This window comes from Eleutherodactylus coqui, chromosome 8 (assembly GCF_035609145.1).
Source record: "Eleutherodactylus coqui strain aEleCoq1 chromosome 8, aEleCoq1.hap1, whole genome shotgun sequence".
Taxonomy (NCBI): Eukaryota; Metazoa; Chordata; class Amphibia; order Anura; family Eleutherodactylidae; genus Eleutherodactylus; species Eleutherodactylus coqui.
In genome coordinates, this window is record NC_089844.1 from 93,197,095 (window position 1) to 93,221,329 (window position 24,235).

General features: G+C 46.2%; 1 protein-coding gene across 3 annotated transcripts in view; it reads left to right on the top strand.

Moving 5' to 3' along the window:
* The first annotated feature begins 852 nt into the window (after window positions 1-852).
* Window positions 853-24,235, top strand: part of LOC136576608 (cyclic nucleotide-binding domain-containing protein 2-like) — a 38,942-nt gene continuing 15,559 nt past the window's right edge. The window contains exons 1-9 of one of the 3 annotated variants that reach the window (XM_066576045.1): window positions 853-877; window positions 986-1,061; window positions 2,141-2,251; window positions 2,642-2,687; window positions 5,123-5,260; window positions 16,082-16,135; window positions 17,509-17,672; window positions 19,278-19,434; window positions 23,616-23,767. In XM_066576045.1, the coding sequence (XP_066432142.1) occupies window positions 2,670-2,687; window positions 5,123-5,260; window positions 16,082-16,135; window positions 17,509-17,672; window positions 19,278-19,434; window positions 23,616-23,767 (683 nt within the window). In that variant the 5' untranslated portion in view covers window positions 853-877; window positions 986-1,061; window positions 2,141-2,251; window positions 2,642-2,669. Of the gene's footprint in view, window positions 878-985; window positions 1,062-2,140; window positions 2,252-2,428; window positions 2,451-2,547; window positions 2,688-5,122; window positions 5,261-16,081; window positions 16,136-17,508; window positions 17,673-19,277; window positions 19,435-23,615; window positions 23,768-24,235 lie in introns of those variants that run through there. The other 2 variants (XM_066576046.1, XM_066576047.1) reach the window with 2 other exon arrangements.

Consider the following 24,235-nt stretch of genomic DNA (forward strand, 5'->3'; position numbering starts at 1 on the left):
AAGCTTGAGTACAATAGCAAGCTACTTGAAGAACATTCGAGGCCTGCATTCATCATTTGTGAACATTAAGCCAAAGTAAGTATACAATGTATCTATATTAAATACTTTGATTTCAATAGATTTCTATAATGCCCTTATCTTCCTATGTCTTTACTGACATGATCTTATGTTTTTCTCTTGCAGGCCAAAAAAATTTGCATTTTGATGCTTGGAAACCGTGGACGATACGCTTGAAAGAAGGCCAAAATCCTGATGGATGGTGAGTATGTTTCAATGTCCCACATTCTGTCATTTTTCCAAAACCTTTGAAAGAGACTCTATGCAATCATCATGTATCAGAAAGCTGAAAGGCTTGAATCTGAGATTGCATTTTTTTACTACTTTATACAAAGTTGTTTTTTTACTAGTGCAAGGAAAGGTCAGCGGATGAAGACAATCAGCTTGCAACTTGCGTGACCCAGGCATTTCTTCACCTGCAGTCTTCAACCATTGTCCACTCCAAGCCAGGTACATCTACTTCGAGACTAAGGTAAGAAGGACACTTTTAAATTCTGGGTTTTCTTGTGCAATGTTCACACATTTTGCAATAATAGATGCAATAAAAGCACTTGACGAAGTGTTTTTACTGCAGTACTGTGAAATCTCGTGCATGCACGGAGCTTTGGGCGTTTACTACTTGCGTATCGCATGAACCATGACATGGTTGCTGCACTTTTGTAGAGACATGGAAGGGTTCTGCTGAATTTTTTAGGAGGAGCATCTTCCAGCTTTGGATATTAGAAGACATTTTGGACCTTCCATCAAGCTTGAGTACAATAGCAAGCTACTTGAAGAGCATTTGAGGCCTGCATTCATCATTTGTGAACACTAAGCCAAAGTAAGTATACAATGTATCTATATTAAATACATTGATCTCAATACATTTCTATAATGCCCTTATCTTCCTACCTCTTAACTGACATGATCTTATGTTTTTCTCTTACAGGCCAAAAAAAGTCACATTTTGACTCTTGGAAGCCATGGACGATACTCTTGATAGAAGGTCAGAATCGGGTTGGATGGTGAGTATGTTTCAAAGTTCCACATTCTGTCATTTTTCCAAAACCTTTAAAAGAGACTCTATGCAATCATCATGTATCAGAAAGCTGGAAGGCTTGAATCTGAGATTGCATTTTTTTATTACTTTATTACACACAGAGCCAGAATACACAGCATACAGCAGCCACAATGCAAACACTAATAGCAGATAATAACCTGACTATAAATGCGAGGCGTTAGTTCATACATTGGCCAATGAACTTAAGCTGCAAGCCCCGGCAAGGCCCCTCGTATCTTGCAGTCCCTACTCTAGCAAGACACATCTTGTTTTTACTGCAGTACTGTGAAATGTTGTGCATGCACAGAGCTTTGCGTGTTTACTACTTGCGTATCGCATGAGCCATGACATGGTTGCTGCACTTTTGTGGAACCATGGAATGGTTCTGCCCTATGTTTTAGTCTCAAGTCAAAAATTATTTCTTCCAGATCACCTGCTTTAGGGCTTATTTAGACGACTGCATATCGGCTCGGTTTTCATTTCGATATATGGTGTTCTCGTCTGCAGGGGGAGGGGAGGATAGAAGAGCCAGGAGCTGGAACTGAGCTCCCGCCCCTTGCCACTATTAGCGATGGGAAGGGCGGGACGGGGGCAGAGCTAAGCGCCGATACTTAGCTCCGCTGCGTCTCGCCCCCTCCTATAGCAAATAGTGGAGAGGGGCGGAGTGGGGGCGGGAGCTCAATTCCTGCTCCTGGCTCTTCCATCCTCCTCCCCCTGCAGATAAGGACACCGTATATCGGCTTGGCGTGAAAACCAAGCCGATATACGGTCGTCTGAAATAGCCCTTAGATTGCAAAGCATTGGTGAATTGTTCACATTTAGTAATTGTATCCCATGCAGGATCGTTGACTCCGCTTACACTGAACGCTTATCGTTCATTTTGACTTGTTTGAACAATTTTTTGAACGATAATCTTTTTGTGTAAAAGGGCCTTTACTATGACTTCTAGCCACACTGAGTATTATATGCTTCACACCTAACTAATCTTTCCCTCTTAGCCATCCTAGCCGCCCAACTGTCACTAACTGTCTCCTCGCTCTCCAGTCAGGTGGATACCGATCTCTGATGGGGCTGCAGAGTCCTAGTGCCTGCCCATAACTGCTGAACTGCAGCAGTAGCAAATTACATCAGGGTTATCTCAACCCAATGAACAAGGTAAGCAATAAATCTCAACTTTTGCATGAATGTCACTGTTTCTCCTTTCCTATCCATTGTGCTGTATCCTAGCACCACTACTAGCAGTACATACATAGCATTACTTAGTTACTAAGAATTGCAACGTTGAATATAGTAAACACATATCAATGACAGAACTAGCAATAACAGAAGTGCAGACATGACTCAGTCCATGCAGGTCTACATTCAAGGGGAAACATACAATACAACACATTATATGTGGGAGGAGGCATGATCCAATCCATGCAAGCATGGACTGCTCACAGGCTCTGGGGGTTGGTGGGGGAGGGGGGTTACAAGGATGTTGATCGTTTGGATAATTTCTTTGATAATACTGATTAATTAACAGTATATTTGTATTACTTTTAGGTCTTTTCAAGTAACAGCCTCTTTGACAATGGCAGGAAGATACAAGGTAAACAATGTATTCAAATGGTTGTTTTGCGTGATTGTCTGCGTATGCTGCTGTACTCCTTCGGCACACAGGTCCAGTTCTCATGCGCACAAGACACATACTTTCCATGGATTAAATGGCTATAAGGTCCAGATATGTTCTTTTCCCCATGTTTTATGCAGTGTTTCATGCTTTCCCTTGCGTATTTGCCAACCTGCCATAGATTTCTATGGAGCTTTGCAAAACGCAGTAACATAGAACATGCTCTTGAGAACGAACGCAAATGCCCGCACAAACACGGTCGTGTGAAGAAGCCCTAATAAACATGCTTATTTGTAAATCCACAGCATGCTCATTTTTCTGGTATATGTGGATGGGATGTTTAATGCCACATCCATGTGCATTGTACTGTAAACTGCTGTGGATTTTCACTGGGAATCTAAAACACCTGGGTATGGGACGGAAATCCTGCGGAAATCTCGCAGAATGTTTGCAGTGTGACTGCACGTAAATTCCGCCAGCTTTCCACAGCTGAAAGGCAACTTCAAAACTTGCACCATTCGGCACAGGTTTGAATCGGCTCGTCTGCCTCTTTTCCGCTGCTGAAATCTCTCCCCATAGAGAGGAGAGAGCTCGCAGCAGAAAGCGCGATACAATTGACATACCGCGGCTTTGAATTCCGCGCGGCTTGGCTGCAGCATGAGGATCAGATTTTTGCAAATCTTGTCTACTTTGCTGCTTAGGCACATAATCTGCATAGAATAGAATCTGCCCATGCACGCGGCTATGGGACTTTTTCTTACCCCTCCAGATCCAGAGCAGGTCTCCTCTGTCACGGCCGGACTTCTTTCTTCTGCATGCCAGATGCGTCTGGGCACACCCGGCTGACACGCGCCCAGCGAATGCGCAGTGCTTCTTTTTTCAAATCTCCTGCTTTCTTGCGGGATCTGCGGCACATATGCAGTGTCAGGGGCGGGTGTGCCACGGATCAGACAGCTTTCATTGGCTTTAATGGAAGCCGTCAATGCGGGAATCTGCAGAAAATGGAGCATGCTGCATTTTTTTCCCCGAGCGTGTGATCCATGTGCCAGGAAAAAATGACAGCCGTAGGTATTTAATTACCTGCGGATGCCCAAAGAATGTCTATGGGCAAGTTGAAATGTGGATTGTCTGCACCAGTGACCTGCGCGAATTCCGCAATTCAATTTTGCCCGTAGACATGAGGCCTTAGTCTTTGGTTTAAGTTTGCAGGTGAAATCTCCTTGCAGAAAGTCCGCACAGAAATTCCACAACAATTCCACCCCGTGTGAACCCAGCCTGAGGGTGACTACCCACTAGCATTTTTTTTACTGCGAAATGTGCAGCGTTTTTTTTTTCTGCAGGGGTCTATGGGCTATGGGACTTGTAAAGCTGAAATCGCGATCGCGCAAAATCGCGATTTCGCGTAAATCGCGATTTTAACATTACAAGTCCCATAGACCCCCTGCAGAAAAAAAAACCCCTGCGAATTTCACAGTGAAAAAAAACGCTAGTGGGTAGTCACCCTTAAGGTACATCTATTGCATATCTGATATTGTGAACACACTTTCCCATAGTAAATGTTGATAATTGAAATTTCTGTGACTATAATCTGAGAATATAGCAAAATTCCATGTGACAGTGATAAATCAGCATTTCGGGCCTCCCAGATGTTGTTCACATAGTCACATATAGCTGAAGGGATGAAAGAAATCACAAATGTGTGCGCACTGCCTGTTTACTGTCTCTACTATTGTGAACAGCCTATTTGTAACAGTGATATATTTAGTTAGAAATGTCATAATGAGATGTTTATTACATGGCGTTACAAAGTAATGGACAGATCCATAAGACAGTTTTTAGTGTCTAGTTTTGTTTGTCAATTTTTTTTGCTTTCGTCTTGTAAGGCCTCATGCCCAAGGCCGGGTCGGAATCCGCCTGCGAAATCTCGCAACGGAATCAGACCCGGTGCCCCTCAGAGACCCTACACTCACCTCTCCGGATCTGCTGCGAGTGTCTCGTCCGATGAGCTGGCGCGCATGCGCAGTGCACTGCATGACGCACCAGTGTTGGGCTGTAATGCGAATTCCTGTGATACTTCCGCTGTGCTCACAGCGGAAGTATCGTGGGGCGGACAGTTTCCATTGACTGCAATGGAAGCTGTCTGTCCGTTTTTCCGCATGGAATAGAGCATGCTGCGATTCTCCCCCGCAAGCAGAAAATCGCAGTTGATTTCCTCTCGTGCGCAGGGGAGAATCATTTAACACAACATGTCTATAGACGGACATTGCTGCAGAATTTGCGGCGGGTGTCTGACCACGATTTCCACAGCAATAATCCGTCCGTGGGTCATTTACTTATTTCTCATCTAACAGTTTGTGATTTTCAATATGAAGCTATTAAGCCAATTGCTGTATGTTTTACATGCTTAATTCCAGACTCTTAAAAGAATTGCCAAAGATATCAAGACAATGTGTATAGTGTGTAAGGTGTTCCGACAAAAACTGAAAGGATTAACAGAATTTCAGATCTTAAGGCCAAGAGAGCAACGCAATGATATAGGATTCATGGAAGATGTAAGAAGCTGGTTTCATTTTTTTCTTCTTATTTGTGCCTGATACAATTCTTACTACTGATGAGCGAGCATTCTCGCTAAGGGCAATTGATTCGGCTGCCGGCGGCGGGCGGGGAGCTGCGGAGGAGAGTGGGGAGGAACGGAGGGGAGATCTCTCTCTCCCTCTCCCCCCCCCCCCCACTCCCCCCCTGCTGACTGCTGCTACTCACCGCTCCCCCGCGCCGGCACCCGAACCTTTTGCCTCGAGCGGGGAGATACTTGCTAAAGGCAATGCTCGCTCGAGCAATTGCCCTTAGCGAGTATGCTCGCTCATCTCTAATTCTTACCATTATTTTGTATAAAGTGTAACAATTCAGAACCGTTGTGATTGCATATTGCAGCATTATACAAATAAGTATTGTCTTCTTTATTAAGCCTGAACATAAGTAAAACGACACAATTCAGGGCCGCATCGGGCGCTTCCTCCAGTCTGCTGCAAATACATATACAGGTGACAGACCTGAGGAAGGAGCCAGTGCCTCCTTGAAACATGTAGTTTTTATTGTCTCCAGTCTTAAAGGGGTGGTCTCGCGAAACCAAGTGGGGTTATACACTTCCGTATGGCCATATTAATGCACTTTGTAATGTACATCGTGCATTAAATATGAGCCATACAGAAGTTATTCACTTACCTGCTCCGTTGCTAGCGTCCTCGTCTCCATGGTGCCGTCTAAATTCGCCGGCAGCTTGCTTTTTTAGACGCGCTTGCGCAGTCCGGTCTTCTCCTTTCAGCATGAGCCGCTTCAGTGTGCTCCCCGCTACAGCTCTTCTGCGCATGCGCAGATGAGCTGTCACTGCTCGGGAGCGCGCTGGAGCGGCCATTCTGTACCATCCTCTGTTAGAGGAAGGTGCAGAGCCGCCCAGCTGTCCGGAGAAGCCGCCCAGCTGTCCTGCCGTCCAGCTGTCCTGCCGTCCAGGTAAGTGATGGGCCGGGGGGGCTGCCGCTGCGCCGGGGGGGGGCTGTCGCTGCGCCGGGGGGGGGGCTGTCGCTGCGATGGGGGGGGCTGTCGCTAGGCCGGGGGGGGCTGTCGCTGCGATGGGGGGGCTGTCGCTAGGCCGGGGGAACTAGCGCTGGGCCAGGGGGGTAAGTGATGGGTCGGGGGTGATGTTCACTGACAGGTGAAGGCCCCGGAGCCCAGCGCTGGGCTCCGGGGCCTTCACCTGGGCTCCGGAACCTAGCGCTGGGCTCCGGAACCTAGCGCTGGGCTCCGGAACCTAGCGCTGGGCTCCGGAACCTAGCGCTGGGCTCCGGGGCCTTCACCTGGGCTCCGGAACCTAGCGCTGGGCTCCGGAACTTAGCGCTGGGCTCCGGGGCCTTCACCTGGGCTCCGGGGCCTTCACCTGGGCTGAGGGTCTAGCGCTGGGGAGCCGGGAGCGTAGCGCTGGGGAGCCGGGGGCTAGCGCCGGTTACCTGCTGCCTGGCGGTGGGTGACTGGTCGGTGGCTGCGGGGCGTCTGGTCGGCGGCTGCGGGGCGTCCGGTTGCCATGGAGACACAGCTGGCAGCGTCTCGGGAGCGCGCACGTCGGGCTGCAGCGAGCGACGGGGAAAGAGCCGGCGGCCATCTTGGGGAAACTTTTATAAGTTGCTGGAACGGTAAGTACGAACCAGCTAGGAAAGTCATTTACAGGGGTAATTAGTAATGTATGTTTAATTAGGGGGACTGGGCAAAAAAAAAAAAATCACTGCTTCCTCGAGACATCTCCTTTAATGAAGATAATACCTATTTGTGGTGCATACCAATCTGTTATCTGTTGTGCAACCCTTATTAACATGTTCTGTTGAACAGTCATATTATGAACTATAGAGGAAGTGAGATCGATTAGACAGAAAAAAGTCATTGGGCTGTACATATATAAGTGAGATTTTGACAGATTATGATGAGGGGAAGATATAAACATAGATGTATAATTTATACTGGATGAGTGTCCGCAAACGATGCCCAACACTCGTCTCTGTGTCTCCGCGCTCCGGTGCTTCTGCACGGGAGCTAGCAGAACTGGCTGGATCACCACATATGGTGGGATTGCCCCATGGTAGTATCCATATGGCAGGATATGAAAAACCTATACGAAAGAGTGTGTAGAGAATCACTCACCCTGACACCTGAGCTGGCACTTTTGTCCATTACCCACGAGGATGCTCACTCACTCAAAGCAGGCTTGCTAAAATTCTTTATCATAGCCACTAGACAAGTGATCCCTAGATTCTGGAAACAGAGCTCAGAGATTCCTAGAAGTGCATGGGTAGGAGTGATGGATGAGATCGAGAGAATGGAAAGGCTAAGAGTGGCAGAAGACCCGACGGGATATGACAAGTTTTTTTTTTAAATTCGTTTTATTTTGACAAAACAAAGGCATTGTAGAATACAGAATAAAGAGAGTTTTGTTAGGTATAGCATTGTTCATACATACATTTCCATTATATTAGGATCGATATATCTTATTACTGTATTCCTCGGATAACTTGACAACAATAAACTTTTTAACTTTTCCCAAAACGGTTCTGCTCTGATTTATTTCGGTTTTGATAGAAGAACTGTATTGCAGGTCTGCTGACACTTATCTAGGGGGGGGGGGGGTGTTGGTCAGGGTTCGAGGTTATTCCGTATGTAAGGTAGAATGGGAGTCGATCCATATCCCCCATACTTTCCCAAATTTGGTCGGGCATCCTCTGTTTTGGTAAATGATCTTCTCGTAAGAGATTACAGTGTTTACCATTTGTATCCAATGTAGGGTAGAGGGAGTCTCCACCGCCATCCACTTCATGGCTACTGTCTTACGGGCCAGGAACAGGACATTTTCAAGAAAGATGCGGGTGTGGTGTGGCCACACCTCCTCCTCCAATAGGCCAAATAACGCCACCTTGGGGTCTAGATCAATAGTCAGTGGGGGAGGTAGTAGTGCGTTTATAAGGTTGGTAATTTCCGACCAGTACTCATTAACTGGGGGGCATTCCCATATCAGATGCCAGAAGTTCGCGTCTGGTTGACGGCATCTGTGGCAAGCATTTGAGGATGCGGTGCCCATTCTGTATAAGTGGCTAGGGGTAAGATAGGCCTGATATGTTATGTATAATTGGATTAATTTGTTATTTACAGCGGGGGAAACTACCAGGTGGGACTCAGAGATGTCCTGCCATTCCTCAGGTGTGAGAGATGGAATAGTTCGTTTCCATTTGTCTTATGCTGTAGGTGGATTAGGGGCTATTTTTGCCGAAAGGAGATGCGTATATAGGGCCGAAATTAGCCCCCTGGGTCCCTGAGACTTGAGGATGCCGATTGTAGGGAATTTAGATATATGTGTTGATGTGGGTGGGAATTGGGAGTTCAGAGCGTGTCTTAGCTGGAAGAATCTGAATAGTTGGAGATGTGGGGACTGCAGCTTGTCGCGTAGTTCTGTGAATGTAGGGAATATTTCGTCTGTATATATGTCGTTTAGTGTGTGTACCCCTTGAGCCATCCAATATTGTGGATCTGGGATTGATTGTAGGGCAGTGAGGCCAGGGTTATTCCAGAGACAGAGCTCGGGTAGTGTATCTCAGTATTGTTGCAGCGCCTTCACCTCCCTCCACACCCCAAGGGCAAGTCTATGAAGCGGGACTACGTCGGAGGGGTTAGTGTATTGCGGGAATTCTAGGTAATTTAGAAGATTATTGCCTTTTACTTGCTTTGCCAGTTGTTTGTCTGCTATGGGCAGCTCTCTATTCAGGACCCAGGTCCGTATGTTTCTCAGTTGTCCTGCCAAATAGTAGAGTCGGAGGTCCGGAAGGGCCATTCCGGCCTGCTCTTTGGGCCTTTGTAATATCGACAGACTTAGTTTGGAGCGAGTGGAGTTCCATACAAAGGAGGTGATTAGGGAGTTTAATGTCTGGAAGAAGCGTTTGGGGACTGCTACTGGCATGTGCTGTAGTATATACAAACATTTAGGCTGTATGGTCATTTTAATAAGATTTATGCGCCCTGCCACAGAGAGCGGTAGTTTGGTCCATCCTTTTAATGTGTGTTTTATGTCGTCCAGCAGCGGGTCAATGTTTTCTGCTATAGCGTTATTGTGATCATACGGCATTAGTATCCCCAGATATTTGAATGTTTGGACTGGTTTTAGCCCATACTTAGTTACACAGGGGTCATTTCCGGGGTTAGAGTTTGTATATAGGATTGTCGATTTAGACCAGTTGACGTACAGACCCGAGAAACTGGAGAACCTATCTATGTGGGTCATGGCTTGGGAAAATGAGTTCATTGGGTCTGATAGAAAAAGAATTGTATCATCCGCGTATAGTCCCACCTTACTCTCGAGGTCCGTCCATCTAATACCTTTTTCATTGGGGGCGTCTTTCAGACGTATTGCCAATGCCTCAATGGCTATGGCAAATAGGGCCGGGGATAGAGGGCATCCCTGACGGGTACCTCTTGCCAGTTGGAATTCGGGTGATGGAATGCTATTTACCACTACATTCGCGCTCGGGGACTTATATATGATTTTGATCCATTGTTGGAACTTGGGTCCAAATCCAAATCGGGCCAGACAGGCCTCGAGAAAAGCCCACTCCAATGAGTCAAAGGCCTTTGCCATGTCCAACGAGACCAAGGCCCAGGGCATATTGTGTTGTTTTCCCAGTTGCATGGCCGTCTGGACTCTACGGATATTTATTGTCGTAGATTTCCCAGGCATGAAGCCCGTCTGGTCCGGATAGACAATGGACAGAATCACTTGATTTAGTCTAGTTGCTAGGATTTTGGTTAGGATTTTGTAATCGGCATTTACCAGTGAGATTGGGCGATAGGAGCTACAGTCTGTCGGATCCTTTCTGGGTTTCTGTATCACCACTATGGAGGCTTTGTAGAATGAGGGTGGGAGGGTGTTATCTATTTGGGCTTGATTTAGTGTCTCAAGTAGTAATGGGGCTAGTTGTTCACTATATTTCCGGTATGTTTCTATCGGGAGACCATCTGGGCCGGGTGATTTATTAGAGGCCATATCTCTGATTACCTGCTGGATCTCCTCTAGCGTGATAGGGGCTTCCAGAAGTTCGACCTAATCTACGGATAAGGTTGGGAAGTTTAGATCCTCCAAGTAGCTTAGGACGTCTGCCACTGTGCTTTGAGAGGAAGAGTTGTACAGATTGCTATAAAAATCTTTAAAACAGTTTGTGATAGATGGGCCGTCAGTCAGCTCCACCCCGCCCTGGTTTTTGATCTTAAGGACCGTATTAGTTTTATTTCCCCGTCTAATGAGGCTGGCCAGTAGGTGACTGGATTGATTTCCCAGTTCAAAATAATGTTGTTTGGTAAAGAATAATTTACGCTTAGCTTTAGCATATATTTGGTGTTTGTGAAGTCGAAGTAGGCTAAGCCAGGCTGTTTTGTTGGCATCTGTAGGGTTGGATGTGTATATCTTTTCCGCCTCTATTGTCTGGGTTTCTAATTCTCTGTCGGCCTGGGCTGTCGATTTTTTAATGTATGAGATGGCGGACTTGAGGAATCCCCTTACGTAGGCCTTTAGGGTGTCCCATTTCAGAGCGGGGTGGGTGTTCTCACTGTGGGCCTCTAAGAACAGGGATATATGGAAAGGCACTTGATCATCTGGTCCGATTAGTTTCAACCAAAAGGGATGGAGCCTCCAAGTGGGTACTATATTTTGTTGGGGGAATTTCAACGTTAACAGTATGGGGCTGTGATCGGATATGCCGCGTGGGCAGTGCGTGATTTTGGAAAGAAATATTGCCAGTTCCGCTGAGCTAAATATATAGTCGATTCTTGCCAGTGCGCTATGTCCCGGGGAATGGCAGGTGAACTCCTGCACGTCAGGGTGTTTGAATCGCCAGAGATCGATCCAGCCGACACTGTCGATTAATTGTTTAAGGGAAGAGCTTTGGGTGGGGGTCGTATTAGAGGATATGTGGAATCTGTCTACGGCTGAGTCCATTACCATATTAAAATCCCCTAGGCAAATCACCCCCGCCGAGGGGTATTGATGAGCGTATGTTATAGCGGATTGTAAAAGATGGAGGTTATTATGAGGTGGGTTATAGATAGATAGGATAATGTAAGGTTTGGAGTCTATTTCTCCGAATGTGAATATAAACCTTCCTTCGGGGTCCCTGCGAATGTTGATGGGGTTCCAACGCAATGACCTATGGATGAGCACGGAGACGCCCCTAGAGGAGGAGGTGTGGAAGGAGTGAGCCGCCCATTGCACCCATGGCTTTGCTAGGGTGTCGGCCTTTTCTTTAATAAGATGGGTCTCTTGCAAACTTATAATGTGTGCGTTAGTTTGCCGAATATACGTGAAGACCGCTCTTCGCTTAAGGGCGGTGCCGAGACCTCGGACGTTCCAACTAAGACATTTTAGAGTCATTGCTGACTGTGTGGATATGTGTTTGAAGTGTTGCCTCTGTGCCCCTAGAGTAGGGAGGAAGGGGGAAGATCTGTGGGTGTAGGGAGGGGAGTTGTGTCAATGCAGACCTGCTAAGAATATTATTGAAGAGCAGATTTTAACATTTTAAACCTTTAACCTCTGACATTTTGCTTAATTTCGGCATAAATGTCAAAAACATCAAACAAGAATAAAACAATTTAGCTACAATCTATACAGAAGTAGCAGATGTTCCTCTAATATGGGGGGGGGGGGGGGAATATCCCGGTGGCCTACAGAGGATCATGGGCGTTTGCCAGATCTGTTGGCAATTTAAAGATATTGTCGCCCCATGCTTCAGCGTCTATAGGTCAGGGGGGTATCAGTCGCATAAGATTATGAGTTCAGAGTCCTGCCATAGATGTTGCGGGTTCAATCGTCTTCCAGTATTTGCGGGTGCGTATCCAGCCACTCCAAGGCCTCGGTGGGGGATTGAAGAAAAAACACTTTTCCTTGGGCTACGATACGTAAGCGGGCTGGGTACGCCATTGAGTAAGGGATGTTTCTTTCTTTGAACTTTCTTTTGGCGTCTATGAAAGTGGCCCTTTGCTTTTGTAGCTCGGCTGAAAAGTCAGGGAATATGGAGATTATTGCGTTATTATACTTTAATGGGCCCTTTAGTCTAGCTTGACGAAGTGCCGCATCACGATCTCTGCGGTTCAGAATCCTCACTAGGAAAGGGCGCGGGGGAGCTCCCGGTTGCGGTGGTTTTGTTGGGACCCGGTGGGCTCTTTCCACTACAAAGTGCGTGGAGAAGATCTCGCCACTTAGCAAAGACTTCAGCCATGTTTCGGCGAATGTTTCTGGGTGGGAGCCTTCTGACTTCTCGGGCAGGCCAATTATCCGTAGATTGTTACGGCGTGACCTGTTTTCTAGGTCATTCGTCTTGGATTGGCAATATTCTGCTACTCGCGTGGCTTTTTTAACTGCCGCAGAGAGCGGGCGTAAGGAGTCTTCTGCGTTGGAGATGCGATCCTCCATTTCCCGCATTCTACCTCTCATGTTCTGCAAGTCTTGTCTCAGAAGCGAGACGTCAGACTTTATCTCTTCTATTTTATTAGTGAGAGAGGACTTGCAGGTATTGATTGCTTCGAGGAGCTGTCGCATAGTCGGTTCCAGCGGCTGCCCTCTCTCGTCTTCGGGCTCCCTCATCTAGGTGGGTCGTACTGGGGTCTTAGAATGGGCAAACTCTTTTAGCTTTTCTGCTGCCGAGCCACTTTTGGCTCGTGTGCTCATGGTGAAAGATGTGGATTGGTATAGTGGTTTATGGAAGTGAGTGGCCCTTCCTCTTCTCCGTCCCGAGATTTTAGGTTTCAGTAGGTTAATGCGTCTCTTACAGAACTTAGATGTTATCAGCAAGAGTCTTTGTAGTTATGCAGTTAGTGGTTGTTAGAGTTTCTGCCTTTTCCCGTTCAGTGTAGTATGATATAACGAGTATGAGAGAAGTGACTTATGGCAGGCGTCTTATGGTAGAGCCGACAGTTTTGGTGCGGCTTTGCAGGATTTAGATGTGATTAGCTATCCATTCCTTTCAGTTATGTGGTTGCCGTAGTTGTTAGAGGGTGAAGGTCCCGCGTCCGGGGCCACAATTATATAGGATTTGGTAGAGTCTATGCCCAGTTGTAAAAAAAAATTTAGAAAGTGGCGCTGACTCCTTGCCACGACACTGTTCGCCACGGGCAGAGGATCGGGCGGGCAAGGTTTTGAGCGTAAGTAGTCCGTTCCTCGCGCCCTCCCTCAGATGTTGTTATGTAGCCAACAGCTGAGGATGTTTTGTTCCCCCCAGGCGGGGTAGTAGGGGCCTATTGTTGTAGGTTATATGCCTGGTGTATATTCCCGGAGGGATCAATGTCTCTTGATGAGTGCGTTGTCTCTCTGCTGGTTACTTACGGTTTAGTTGCCGGCTCCGCAGGACCGGGTTCGGGAAGGGGAGTATTGCGGCGCGAGGTTTCGGGGGCCGCCAGGTGTCGCGAGCTGGGCCACAGGTCAGTGGTGTGATGGTCAGGCCGGCCTTGGCTCCGGCTGGGTCCGTGGCCGTCTATCCGGTAGCCGTACCGGCCAAAAGGACTCTCAGCTCGCCGATTTGCAGGTGAGGTGGCCGCTGAGGCTTAGATCAGGGCTCTTGTGTGACGTCCAGCCCCACTGGGGGACCGTGGTGGGATGTTGCAGGACGGTCCACCAGGCTGTGTCGCTCGCGCAGCCCCTGCACGGGGTGAAGAGGTCCAGAGGCTGCGAGCCAGGTAGCCCCTCCCGTCTGGGAAGGGGTTAATCCCTCGCCGGCTGCAGAGTCTTCAGTCGCTCGGGGTCGGACGTCGGAGCGAGCCGAGCCGCGGACCCGGCCGGGGTCCCAGCAACAGGTACCGCTTGTCTTAGGATCGCGGGGCGGGCTCCCCAGGCCGGAGGGATGGTTCCCGCGCGGTCCGCGCGTCGGCACAGGCAGGCGGCAGCGGAGGTCTCGGGGCAGCGGGGCCGCTGAAGCGGCTTACGAGCCGTGGCTCTCCCCTCCGTCTCAGCGCAGCAGATCCTTCCCCCTCCCGGGGGGGGGGGGGGGGTGAGCCGCTCCGTCCCGGGGTCCGGGATCCAGCCGGCGGTGATCGGGGGGGGAGGGTCGGCTCGAGCGGGGCGACCGGGTCCCGGGGAAGGCTCGCCGGGCAGGTCTCAGCCAGCAGAAGCAGGCTCACAGGTCCTTACCCGGCTCTTTAGACAGGAGGCTAGGGAGGTCAGCGTCGGAGCGAGCGCGGGAAAACAGGTAATGGCGCCGCTCCCCTTCTTCCCAGGCCCGCGGCTCCGTTATGGGCACAGGAGACTCCAATCTCCTCCAGACGCGGTCTCAACGTCCCCTCAGGATTTAGGAGGTCCTGGATGATGTCTGGGGTCCCAGGATTTGACTCTGGCCAGGATTATGACAGGATTTTAGGCTTTCCCTTAGGGAGCTCTCCTCACGTGCGACTGCTCATGTCGGTCGCTGGCCACGCCCGATATGACAAGTTTTATCGAAGTTGGGCAACTTGGATAGACATAAGAAATACACCCATGTTCTCAAGATGGCTTGCCACAGGCAACTGCGAGTGAGTGTGTGGTACATAGACAACAACTAGTAAAAGTAAGGATGGATCATGGATGCCCCCCCCCCCTCCCCCCCTCCCCACCTTCCCCCCCTCTCCCTTGTCTTTTCCCCCATGTCGGTTTGTACCCTACCCCCCCCCCCTTGTTAACGTTAACTATAAGAAATCACGCGCATAGGAAGAATATTTAGTTCAAAGAGTTTTATTGGTTGATTTTGTACAAGAAAATTGAAAATGCTGCTGGTTGTTTTTCACAGGTTTGAGTTGTACAGTATCGTCAAATTCTCCCATATGTGTTAAAATTTTTACAAGTTTTGTTAACAAAAAAGCAATAAAAACACTTTGAAAGAACTGGCTGGATCACGGAGCGGCCAGCAGCCTTAACATTGAGCTTCATCGCTCATCTTTTATGCAGCATAAAAGATGAGCGATGAAGCTCATCGTTAAGTTTAAACAGCTGCCGTTCAATAGCGAACGGCCGCTGTGTATCTCAATGGAGAGGGGCGGGGGAGCGAGAGGAAAGAAATCTCCTGCACTGCTCCGCCCCCTGCTGGCCGCTCTATGTGTGAGCCAGCTGTGCTAGCTCTCGTGCTAGAGCATGGGAGCGTGGGGATACAGGGACGAGTGTTGGGTATCGTTTGCCCGACACTCGACCAGTGTAAATGGGCCTTTAGTCATTTCTTTACAATTTTCCTTCTTTTTGGAACCACTCTTGACTGTATTAAAAATCACAATAGACACTGTATCTAACAGTGAGAAGTCTTAGTGCAAAGTCATTTATGTCAATAGCAATAAAAGCAAACCAAATAAAAATTAAACTTATTTCCTAGTACATACATAATTACATTAATTAAACCCTATTGCAAAAATTCTTAGTCCAAAATACGAATTTTTAAGTGAAAAGAAAATTCGCTCCAAAGGTGCCTGTAGCCTTTAATTGTACATAAACATATATGATTGGAATACATGTCAGATTTCCAAGCATATGGATGTATTCCTCGTTAGCCTGATTCTTAAGGTGATGTGATATCATGGTGTGCCGTGCTATCAAAGTGATTTATGTGCATTTTGAATTGCTTTACAATGGGTTTTGCTGCTTTAAGATAAGGGAACAATTGCTTTTTAATGGGTGAAGATAGATAACTTTCTGTGCTGCGCTATCACAATCAAGCATAAAGTTCATGCATCTGTATCTGCGTGGAATATATTTAGCATCATAAAAGTATTATAAAATATGTGACTAAATGTTTATCTAAACTGTTATAATAAAACTTACAAAGTTTTGCTTATATTTATTTCAGGAAATCAAGGAACGCAAATTCGCATTCGACCATACTTTGTTCAAGACTGGACAGGTGGTACAAACTGAACTTTAACATTGAGACATTTCCCAACAATGGGTCTAGTCATGTATAAATGGGTTATCCTATTAAGACAGACCTCTTTTAGCTAATGGCCATTGGTTCAGCTTCTATAATCCTAGATGATCAGCTATTACCAGCCGTTCAGGAGTAAAGGCCCATTTAGACGCAACGATTATCGCTCAAATTTCACTCAAAAGCCGTCTTTTGAGCAATAATCGTTGTGTGTAATTGCACTTACATTGTGCAGTTTTCGTTATGCCGTTGCTTATCGTCGTCTTTCAGCGTGCTGAAAGACGACGATCAGCCTTATCAGGGTATCCCGTCCCTGATAACAGGCTGAGTATAAAGAACAGAGCGTCCAGCTCTGTTCTCCATGCCGGGCACAGAGCGCTCGGCTGTATAACAGCCGGGCGCTCCGTGCAGAAAACAGCTGGATGCAGAAGACAAGCGGGGACACCCCACTTGTCTTCTGCATCCTCCGCTCTGAGTGCTCGACTGTATAATAGCTGGGTGGTTGGAGCGGGGAACAGCTGGATGCAGAAGACAAGTGGGGACACCCCGCTTGTCTTTTGCATCCTCTGCTCCGAGCGCTCGGCTGTATAACAGCCTGGCGCTCGAAGCGGGGAAACAGCTGTATGCAGAAGACAAGGAGGGACACTCTGGTTGTCTTCTATATTCTCCGTTCTGAGCACTCGACTGTAGAACAGCCGGCCACTTGGAGCGGGGAACAGCTGGATGCAGAAGACAAGCGGGGTGTTCCCGCTTGTCTTCTGCATCCAGCTGTTTTCTGCACGGAGCGCCCGGCTATTATACAGCCGAGCGCTCTGTGCCGGGTATGGAGATCAGAGCTGGACGCTCTGTTCTTCATACTCAGCCTGTTATCAGGGACGGGATACCCTGATAAGGCTCATCGTTGTCTTCTGCATCCTCCTCTGGCAGCGCAAGGTGATCGCTCATCTTGAGCGATCATCTTGCACTGTAAATAACACAACGATGATCGCTCAAAAGTCGCTTGAGCGACATCTTTTGAGCGATTATCGTTGTGTCTAAATGGGCCTTTGTATGTCTAGTTGGCATCCGTCAATCTCAGCGGCACATTTTATTGGGAAATGCAGCTACAAGCATCATGATAGGGACACTTTTAAGACTTGTTCTTTTGAAATGTCAAAGGAAGACTATTGGAGACACACGGTCAGTAACTATAAAGAAAAAGATGTACAAGAATGTTAAAAATGAAAGTTCTTGTGAAAAATATCAGTAATGATGAGTACAACTTATGACAATGTCTATTCACAATCTAATCTATTGTAAGGCATACCGTCCACCTCCATCTATAGTATTGTGTTTTTTATTGCCTCTAATAGGATCAATTCCCTAGAAAAGCGGAGCGCATCACATTAAAAAGGCCAGAATGGAGAACAGAAATTGAAACCAAGTTCTTGTGCAGTATCCTGCAGCGTATCTCAAGTTATCGGCAATATAGCAACCATCTTCAGATGCTACTAGCCAAGGTTCTTCGGATGGAGAGGTACAAACTAAACCACAGTGTGAAGTACTACCTTATATTATGACACATTGTATAATTTCCTTTATCTACCTACTTTGTCTTAAATCTTAAAAAATTTATTTGTTCCAATTCATTATAAAAAAGCCACTTGTGAAATGCTGCTTGGGCCTTTAGCCATTGTTGAATGGAAGGTGGCTTCCACAATGTAATGGTCAGCAATGTTAAAAACTTTTGTATATTGGCTAACTAGAAATTGTACATGCAAGCTTTTGAGACTGTTTAATGACCCTTCACCAGTCAATGGTCAGATTACAACTGAGGAATCATTTTTACCCAACAGAAGAGAGACATTGTGGGGTTAATTTACATTTAACGAAGGCAGGGTGACAAATGGGAGGAAGGCGCAGTATTTACATGATGATAAACTAGAGTTATAGGACTATGGATTGTGTATAAGATGAAAGGGAAGAGGTGATGAGTAGGAAATCACAGAAAAGGTTGATGGGTGTGAGATGTCCAGGTGGCATGACATATACCCAATGTTAAGGCCATGAGTTGATGTCAGGGAAGTCCTCAGTTTAAATTCCCATATTTTCTTCTTCTGTCATTTTTTAAAATGTCCTTTAAGTATCAAAACGTTTAGATCCATTAAACTGTGATCCAGCCAAGAGAAATGGATCCCCACAGGTGTATCCTGCTTCTTTGTAATGTGAATCTGTGCAAATTGATCCTGGTCTGTAGCTTCTATTTTGGTTCTCCAATATAGATTCCATCAGGGCACCCTGTACACCGTATCATGTACACCACATTGGAGGATGTACAGGAGAAAGCATCAGTGATTTTATAGTCCTGTTGTATGTTGTGTACATGGATGGTGTCTGTTGGCAGGATGTCGGTACAGGTCTTGCATTCACTGTTGTTACAAGGGAAAGTGCCTGTCTCTGATGGCGATGAGGGCACTTCTGACGAGAAGAGTTTACTGGCTGTTTGTACACAAGGAGAGGTAAATCCAGGAATAGTTCCTTAAATCTACTGTCTTTGTGGAGTATGGGTTTGACATCAGCCGTGGTTTACCTTAGTATCTTCATCTGAAGGTTGTATGTGACCACTAGGGGCGCCCTGCTGTTCTCTTCCTTCTGTTTGTATTCCAACAAATACATTTGCAGATTCACTGCGGGTTTGAAGGTTAAAATCAATTAGGGAGGTGGGGAAAAGGCTGGGATGTGGGGTTGCGGATTTTTTCCACGCAGATAATCCGCAGTGCATCCGCGTACATCCACGTGGAAAAAAACGCAATTCGCGATCTCCCGCAAGCAATCAAAAATTAATCTATGATGACTCGCAGTGCATCTGCTGCAGAAATCCACATGAAAAATCCACGAGTGCCGTGGACCTGAGGCACTATTATAGCAGACTGGAAAAAGTGTAGATGTATCAATTGAAATCCCATCTTCAGCATCAAACACTGAATGCAGCATGAAAGGCAATTGTTGCACCCCTCTGTATCTTTACAAATAAACGGACATAAAGCAGACTTAACTGTTTTATCTGTATATGATGGGTTGAGCCAATTGTCCCTTGGTCACTGACTTCTAATGTACTCTTCCGCTCTGTTTGTAATTATAGGTTCGGACGTGGGAGAGTCATTATCAAAAAAGGCCACACTGGCAGCAGCTTCTACTTCATCTACTCTGGCTGTGTTGCGATTTGTAATGACAAAGATGGGATCAGTGCCTTTGTGGATAGGGAACCTATTCTCCTGCATGCGGGAACTAAATTTGGGGTAAGAGATGTTATAGTTGTTACTGTTTTATTGCAGGAACTACAAAAATGAAATCTACAGTTCAATTCTGGAATCTTAAAAAAGCCACAAACGTCATGTTGTGTCGTAACAGTTATGTCATACAATGTCACTGTTTAGGCCTCCTGCACATGGGCGGAAATTTCGCGGCAGGACTTCCCACAGAATTTTACACCCGTGCCCGCTGCCATAGGATACCATTAGATAATGCAATCCTATCTAGACAGCCGCAGTTTGACCGTGCGAAAACCCCCGCGGTAAACAAATCGCGGCATGTCCGATTTCTGTGCGAGCCTCGCAGAGGCCCACATGGAAACGTCTCGGCTAACGCACCAAATCTGCAATGCACATGTGCATTTCTGGCGTTCTTTTTTTTTTTTCTGGACAAAGTTCACCATGTAGGGGAAATAATGTGCTACTTTGATAGATCGGACTTTTACGGACGCGGTGATACCAGATATGTATTTTTATTTTATTATTTAGATTTTTTTATTATAGTTAATGGCAAAAGGGAGTGATTTAAACTTTTATAACTTTTTTTTTGTACAACTAAAAAAACTTTTTTGATCTTTTTTTTTTACTTTGCATTCAAGTCCCCCTGGGGGACTACAATATGCGATGCTTTGATTGCTCCTGCAGAATGACGTAATGCTACAGCATTACATCATACTGCAATTTTACAGGCAGCCTATTAAACCACCCCACGGGGATGGCTTGATAGGCAGTCTCTCAAGGCAGCCCTGGGGCCTTTCAGAAGGTCCCCGGCTGCCATGGCACCTGCACGGCTCCCCCGATCTCACCGGAGGGGGGCCGTTGTCAGAACTGACAGAGGCATTTACAGGGTTAATAGCCGCGAGCGGTCGATCGCAGCTATTGCCTGCGGGTGTCAGCTGTAATAAACAGCTGACGCCCGCGCTGTTTGAAAAGAGATTACCCCGCGACCTCTCTTCATTCATACCCCGACGCTCCAGGACGTAAATGTACTTTAATGTCCTGGAGCGGGAAGGGGTTAAAGGCTTATTTAAACAAGCTTATATTGGCGTTTTCACAGCCAGCCGATATACACTTCCATCTGAACAGTTCCCTCCCTCCCTCCCCTTAACTGGCTCTTTTTCTTTATCCTTCCCCTAGGGCTGTTTTCTTTGTGAGTGGGTGGGATGGGCGGAGCTAAGCTCTTGCCCCGCCTCTTGTCCGCAGCCAGAAATGGTAGTGGTCAGGACAGAGCACAGCTTAGCTCCAACCCCCCACCCCCCGCCCCCATTGCAAACGCCGGAGTGGAGGAGAGAGGCAGAGAGCCAGTAAGGAGGAGGGAAGGGGGGGAACTGCTCAGATGGAAGCATATATCGGATGGCCGTGAAAACACCGTCCGATATACGCTTGTGTAAATAAGCCCTGTAAATAACATCGTAAGCTCGTGTAAATAACACCATAAAGGTTTTTCATATCCAAGTGATTCTGACATTGTTTTTTCACCACATGGTGTACTTCATTTAGGCGGTAAAAATAGACCCATAGAATTTGTGTATATTTATTAAAAATGGGAAAATTTTGAAAAAATCATCATTTTTTCACATTTTCAACTACAATATCTCAAATATGTGCAAACATAATATAGAAATTTTTGCTAAGATATATTTTCCATCTGTTTACTTTATTTTGGGCGCACATTGGAAAAACTTTCGTGTTTTTTTAACCATTTAGGAGACATACAAATTTAACATTAATTATTAACATTTTGAGGAACACTTTGTTTTCCTGCACCAAGCCAAGAGGCTTATAGGTGCCCGAATAATAGATCCCCCACAAATGACCCTATTTTAAAAACTACACCCCTTAATATATTCACTGAAGGGTGTCATGAGTATTTTGACCCCACAGTTTATTTTCAGGAATCAATGCAATTTTGCAAATTTTTGCAAATACATCATTTTAAAAAACTGGATTTTTTTTCTATAGCGCACATGAGAATGAAGATTTGGACCCCAAAATGGATACCCCCGTTTGTCCTGTGTTCAGAAACATACCCATTATGGCCCTAATCTTCTGTCCCTATGCACAAAGGGGCCCAAACCGAAAGGAGCAGCCGGTGGCTTTCAGAACAGACATTTTGCTTGAAGGCGTTTCAGGCCCCATTGCCCACTTGTAGAGCCTTTGAGTGGTCAAAGCGACAGAGAGCCCCCACAAATGACCCCATTTTGAAAACTAGACTCCTTACTGGATTCATCTAGGGGTGTACTGTGTGTTTTGACCCCACAGTTTTTAAATGAATTGAAGCAAAGCAGTAGGAAAAATTATAATTTTTGTTTTTTTTTAAATTGTTTCATTTTAAAAACTTTTATTTATTTTTTGTACAGCACACATAGGAATGAAGACTTTCACCTCAAAAATGATCCCCCCGTTTGTCCTGTGTTCAGAAACATACCCATTTTTGGTCCTAATCTTCTGTCTGGATGCACAACGGGGCCCAAACCGAATGGAGCATCAAACTTTAACTGTCTTTTAACTTTTACGTGATCGCCATTATCCATTGGATAACCGCGCTCACCGTGGCCCTTGGTCACTGCTCCAGGCTCTCAGCTGCATTAAGTAGTTAGCTGCAGGAAGATTTTAAAATTACCCTGCGGCTTTAACGCATGCGTCCGCCAAAAGCTGGGGTAAGGTCCGCTGATAAAATTTGGGGCCTTAGGAAACAAACTTTTCTTCTTCTTTTTTTTTTTTACACTTTTTTTTAACTTTTACATGATCGCTGTTATCCATTGGATAGCAGCGATCATGTGACCGGGAACCGCATACAGCGGCTCCCGGTGACAGCTCCCTGCTCTCGGATACTCATGCTAGCCGGGAGCAGGGAGTTTTTAAATTTGATGAGACCTTTTACTAATTAGATTGGGTTGAGATCAGCGAGGAGATCTGCAGAAAATTGGACAGAATAGCAAATATTGGCTGCATCTCCTTACTTTCTGAACCAACATATCTCTTAGGTTAAATTCAGATGGGCGAACAAAATATAGGGCCGAGAAAAGCAGCCTGATACCGCGCCTGCCAACATGCTTTTTTTGGATGCAAGGTGTTTTTCATTTAAAAACGCCTCACATCGCTTCTTTGAAATTGCGATCCTCAGGCTCGTGTTTCAGTGGAGAACATCACATCGCACTCGCATACACATCGCACAGCATTAGAGATAAGCGAACGTACTCGTTAAGGGCGATTTCGCAATCAAGCATCGCTATTTTCGAGTACCTGGCTACTCGGGTGAAAAGATTCGGGAGGCGCCGGGGGGCAACGTGGTGGAGCGGGGGGTAGCAGTGGGGAACAGGGGGGAGCTCTCTCTCTCCCCCCACTCCCCTCTGCAACTACCCGCTCACCCCCGGCGCCCCCCGAATCTTTTCACCCGAGTGGTCAGGTACTCGAAGATAGCGATGCTCGATTGCGAAATCGCCCTTAACGAGTACATTCGCTCATCTCTACACAGCATGTCTTTAAAGGTGCTATGGAAAACAATCGGGTGTTCCGAAGAAATGCCAAAAGATAGGCCTTGAGTTTGACACATATGCTCTAGATTGTGCAGACTTGTAGGCTATTGAAGTTGGCGTCTCAGATGGCCCCATACATGTTCTGTTGGCAATAAATCTGGTGACTGGGCCTGCTATAGCAGTGTGCCAATGTTGTGGAGGCATACAGGGAATCAGGCACAAAGCCTTTTATCCAAATTTCTGTTGTAAAAAAATGTCAAACTTTTGCTGTAGTGGGGATTTGCACAGTTTATGACTTTTAGGCTTTTTTGTAAAAAAAAAAAAAAAGGTGGGGTTTATCATTAGGAGGTGTGTCTACTGCCGACCAACAAATTTAGGTATGATTTACGCCTGAAACTGGCATAAGTTGTGCCAGAAATGTACACCAGGTTGAACCGGGTGTATATTGCTGTGTAGGCACGCGGAGATGCCGAGATGCCCCTAATACATAGCGTTGCAAATGCCGGGCTTAGAAGGTTTCCCCCACAATTCAGGAGGAATAACAGAGGATGGCAGAGTGCAGAATTTTAAGAAAAGATGTATCTTTGTTATTTCACGGGGAATACAAGTATTTAGTAAAAATAATGTCAGAGGACATTAAGGACCTTTCTGAGAAAAAATGATGCAAATCTAAATGTACCTGTGTTCTAGGATATTGCACTAATACAAGGCCAAAGAAGGAACTCTACAGTGGTCTGCATGGAAGAGACTGTGATGTTAGTTGTTGATAAGGAAGATTTCTTCTCAAATAAACTGGATGTGGAGCTGCAGAAAGAATGTGAATGCCGCTTCACATATTTTAGGTGAAGAAACTCAATGGTAATCTATTTAATTAATGAAGTACAGCAGTTATCAACAAGGTGTTCTTGTGCTAATATATTATTCTACTTTACCTACGACAATACCCTAATTTACTATACCAGGACTCAATTACTGTTTATTGGGACAGTTACATTATTTTCAAACATTTTCATGACATCTCAAATGATTGCCGTACAGTAACTGGTACCAACCCATTTAAACTGCAAGTTGGTTTCCTGTGAGGTTTTACTCGACCCGTAATCACAAATAAGGGATTGAAAACCTACATGTACACTCATTGTCCAAAAAAAAAATCAAGGACCTGGAAGGAGTTGTGATTGTAACGGTGATATAAGTAAGTGATTACAATATCTGAGCAGAAGGATCATTTATGTCAGAAAACTGAACACCTGAAGGGAGGCTCTAGTACCCTGTTGGGCCACCTCTATGGTGAGAATGGAGGCATACAG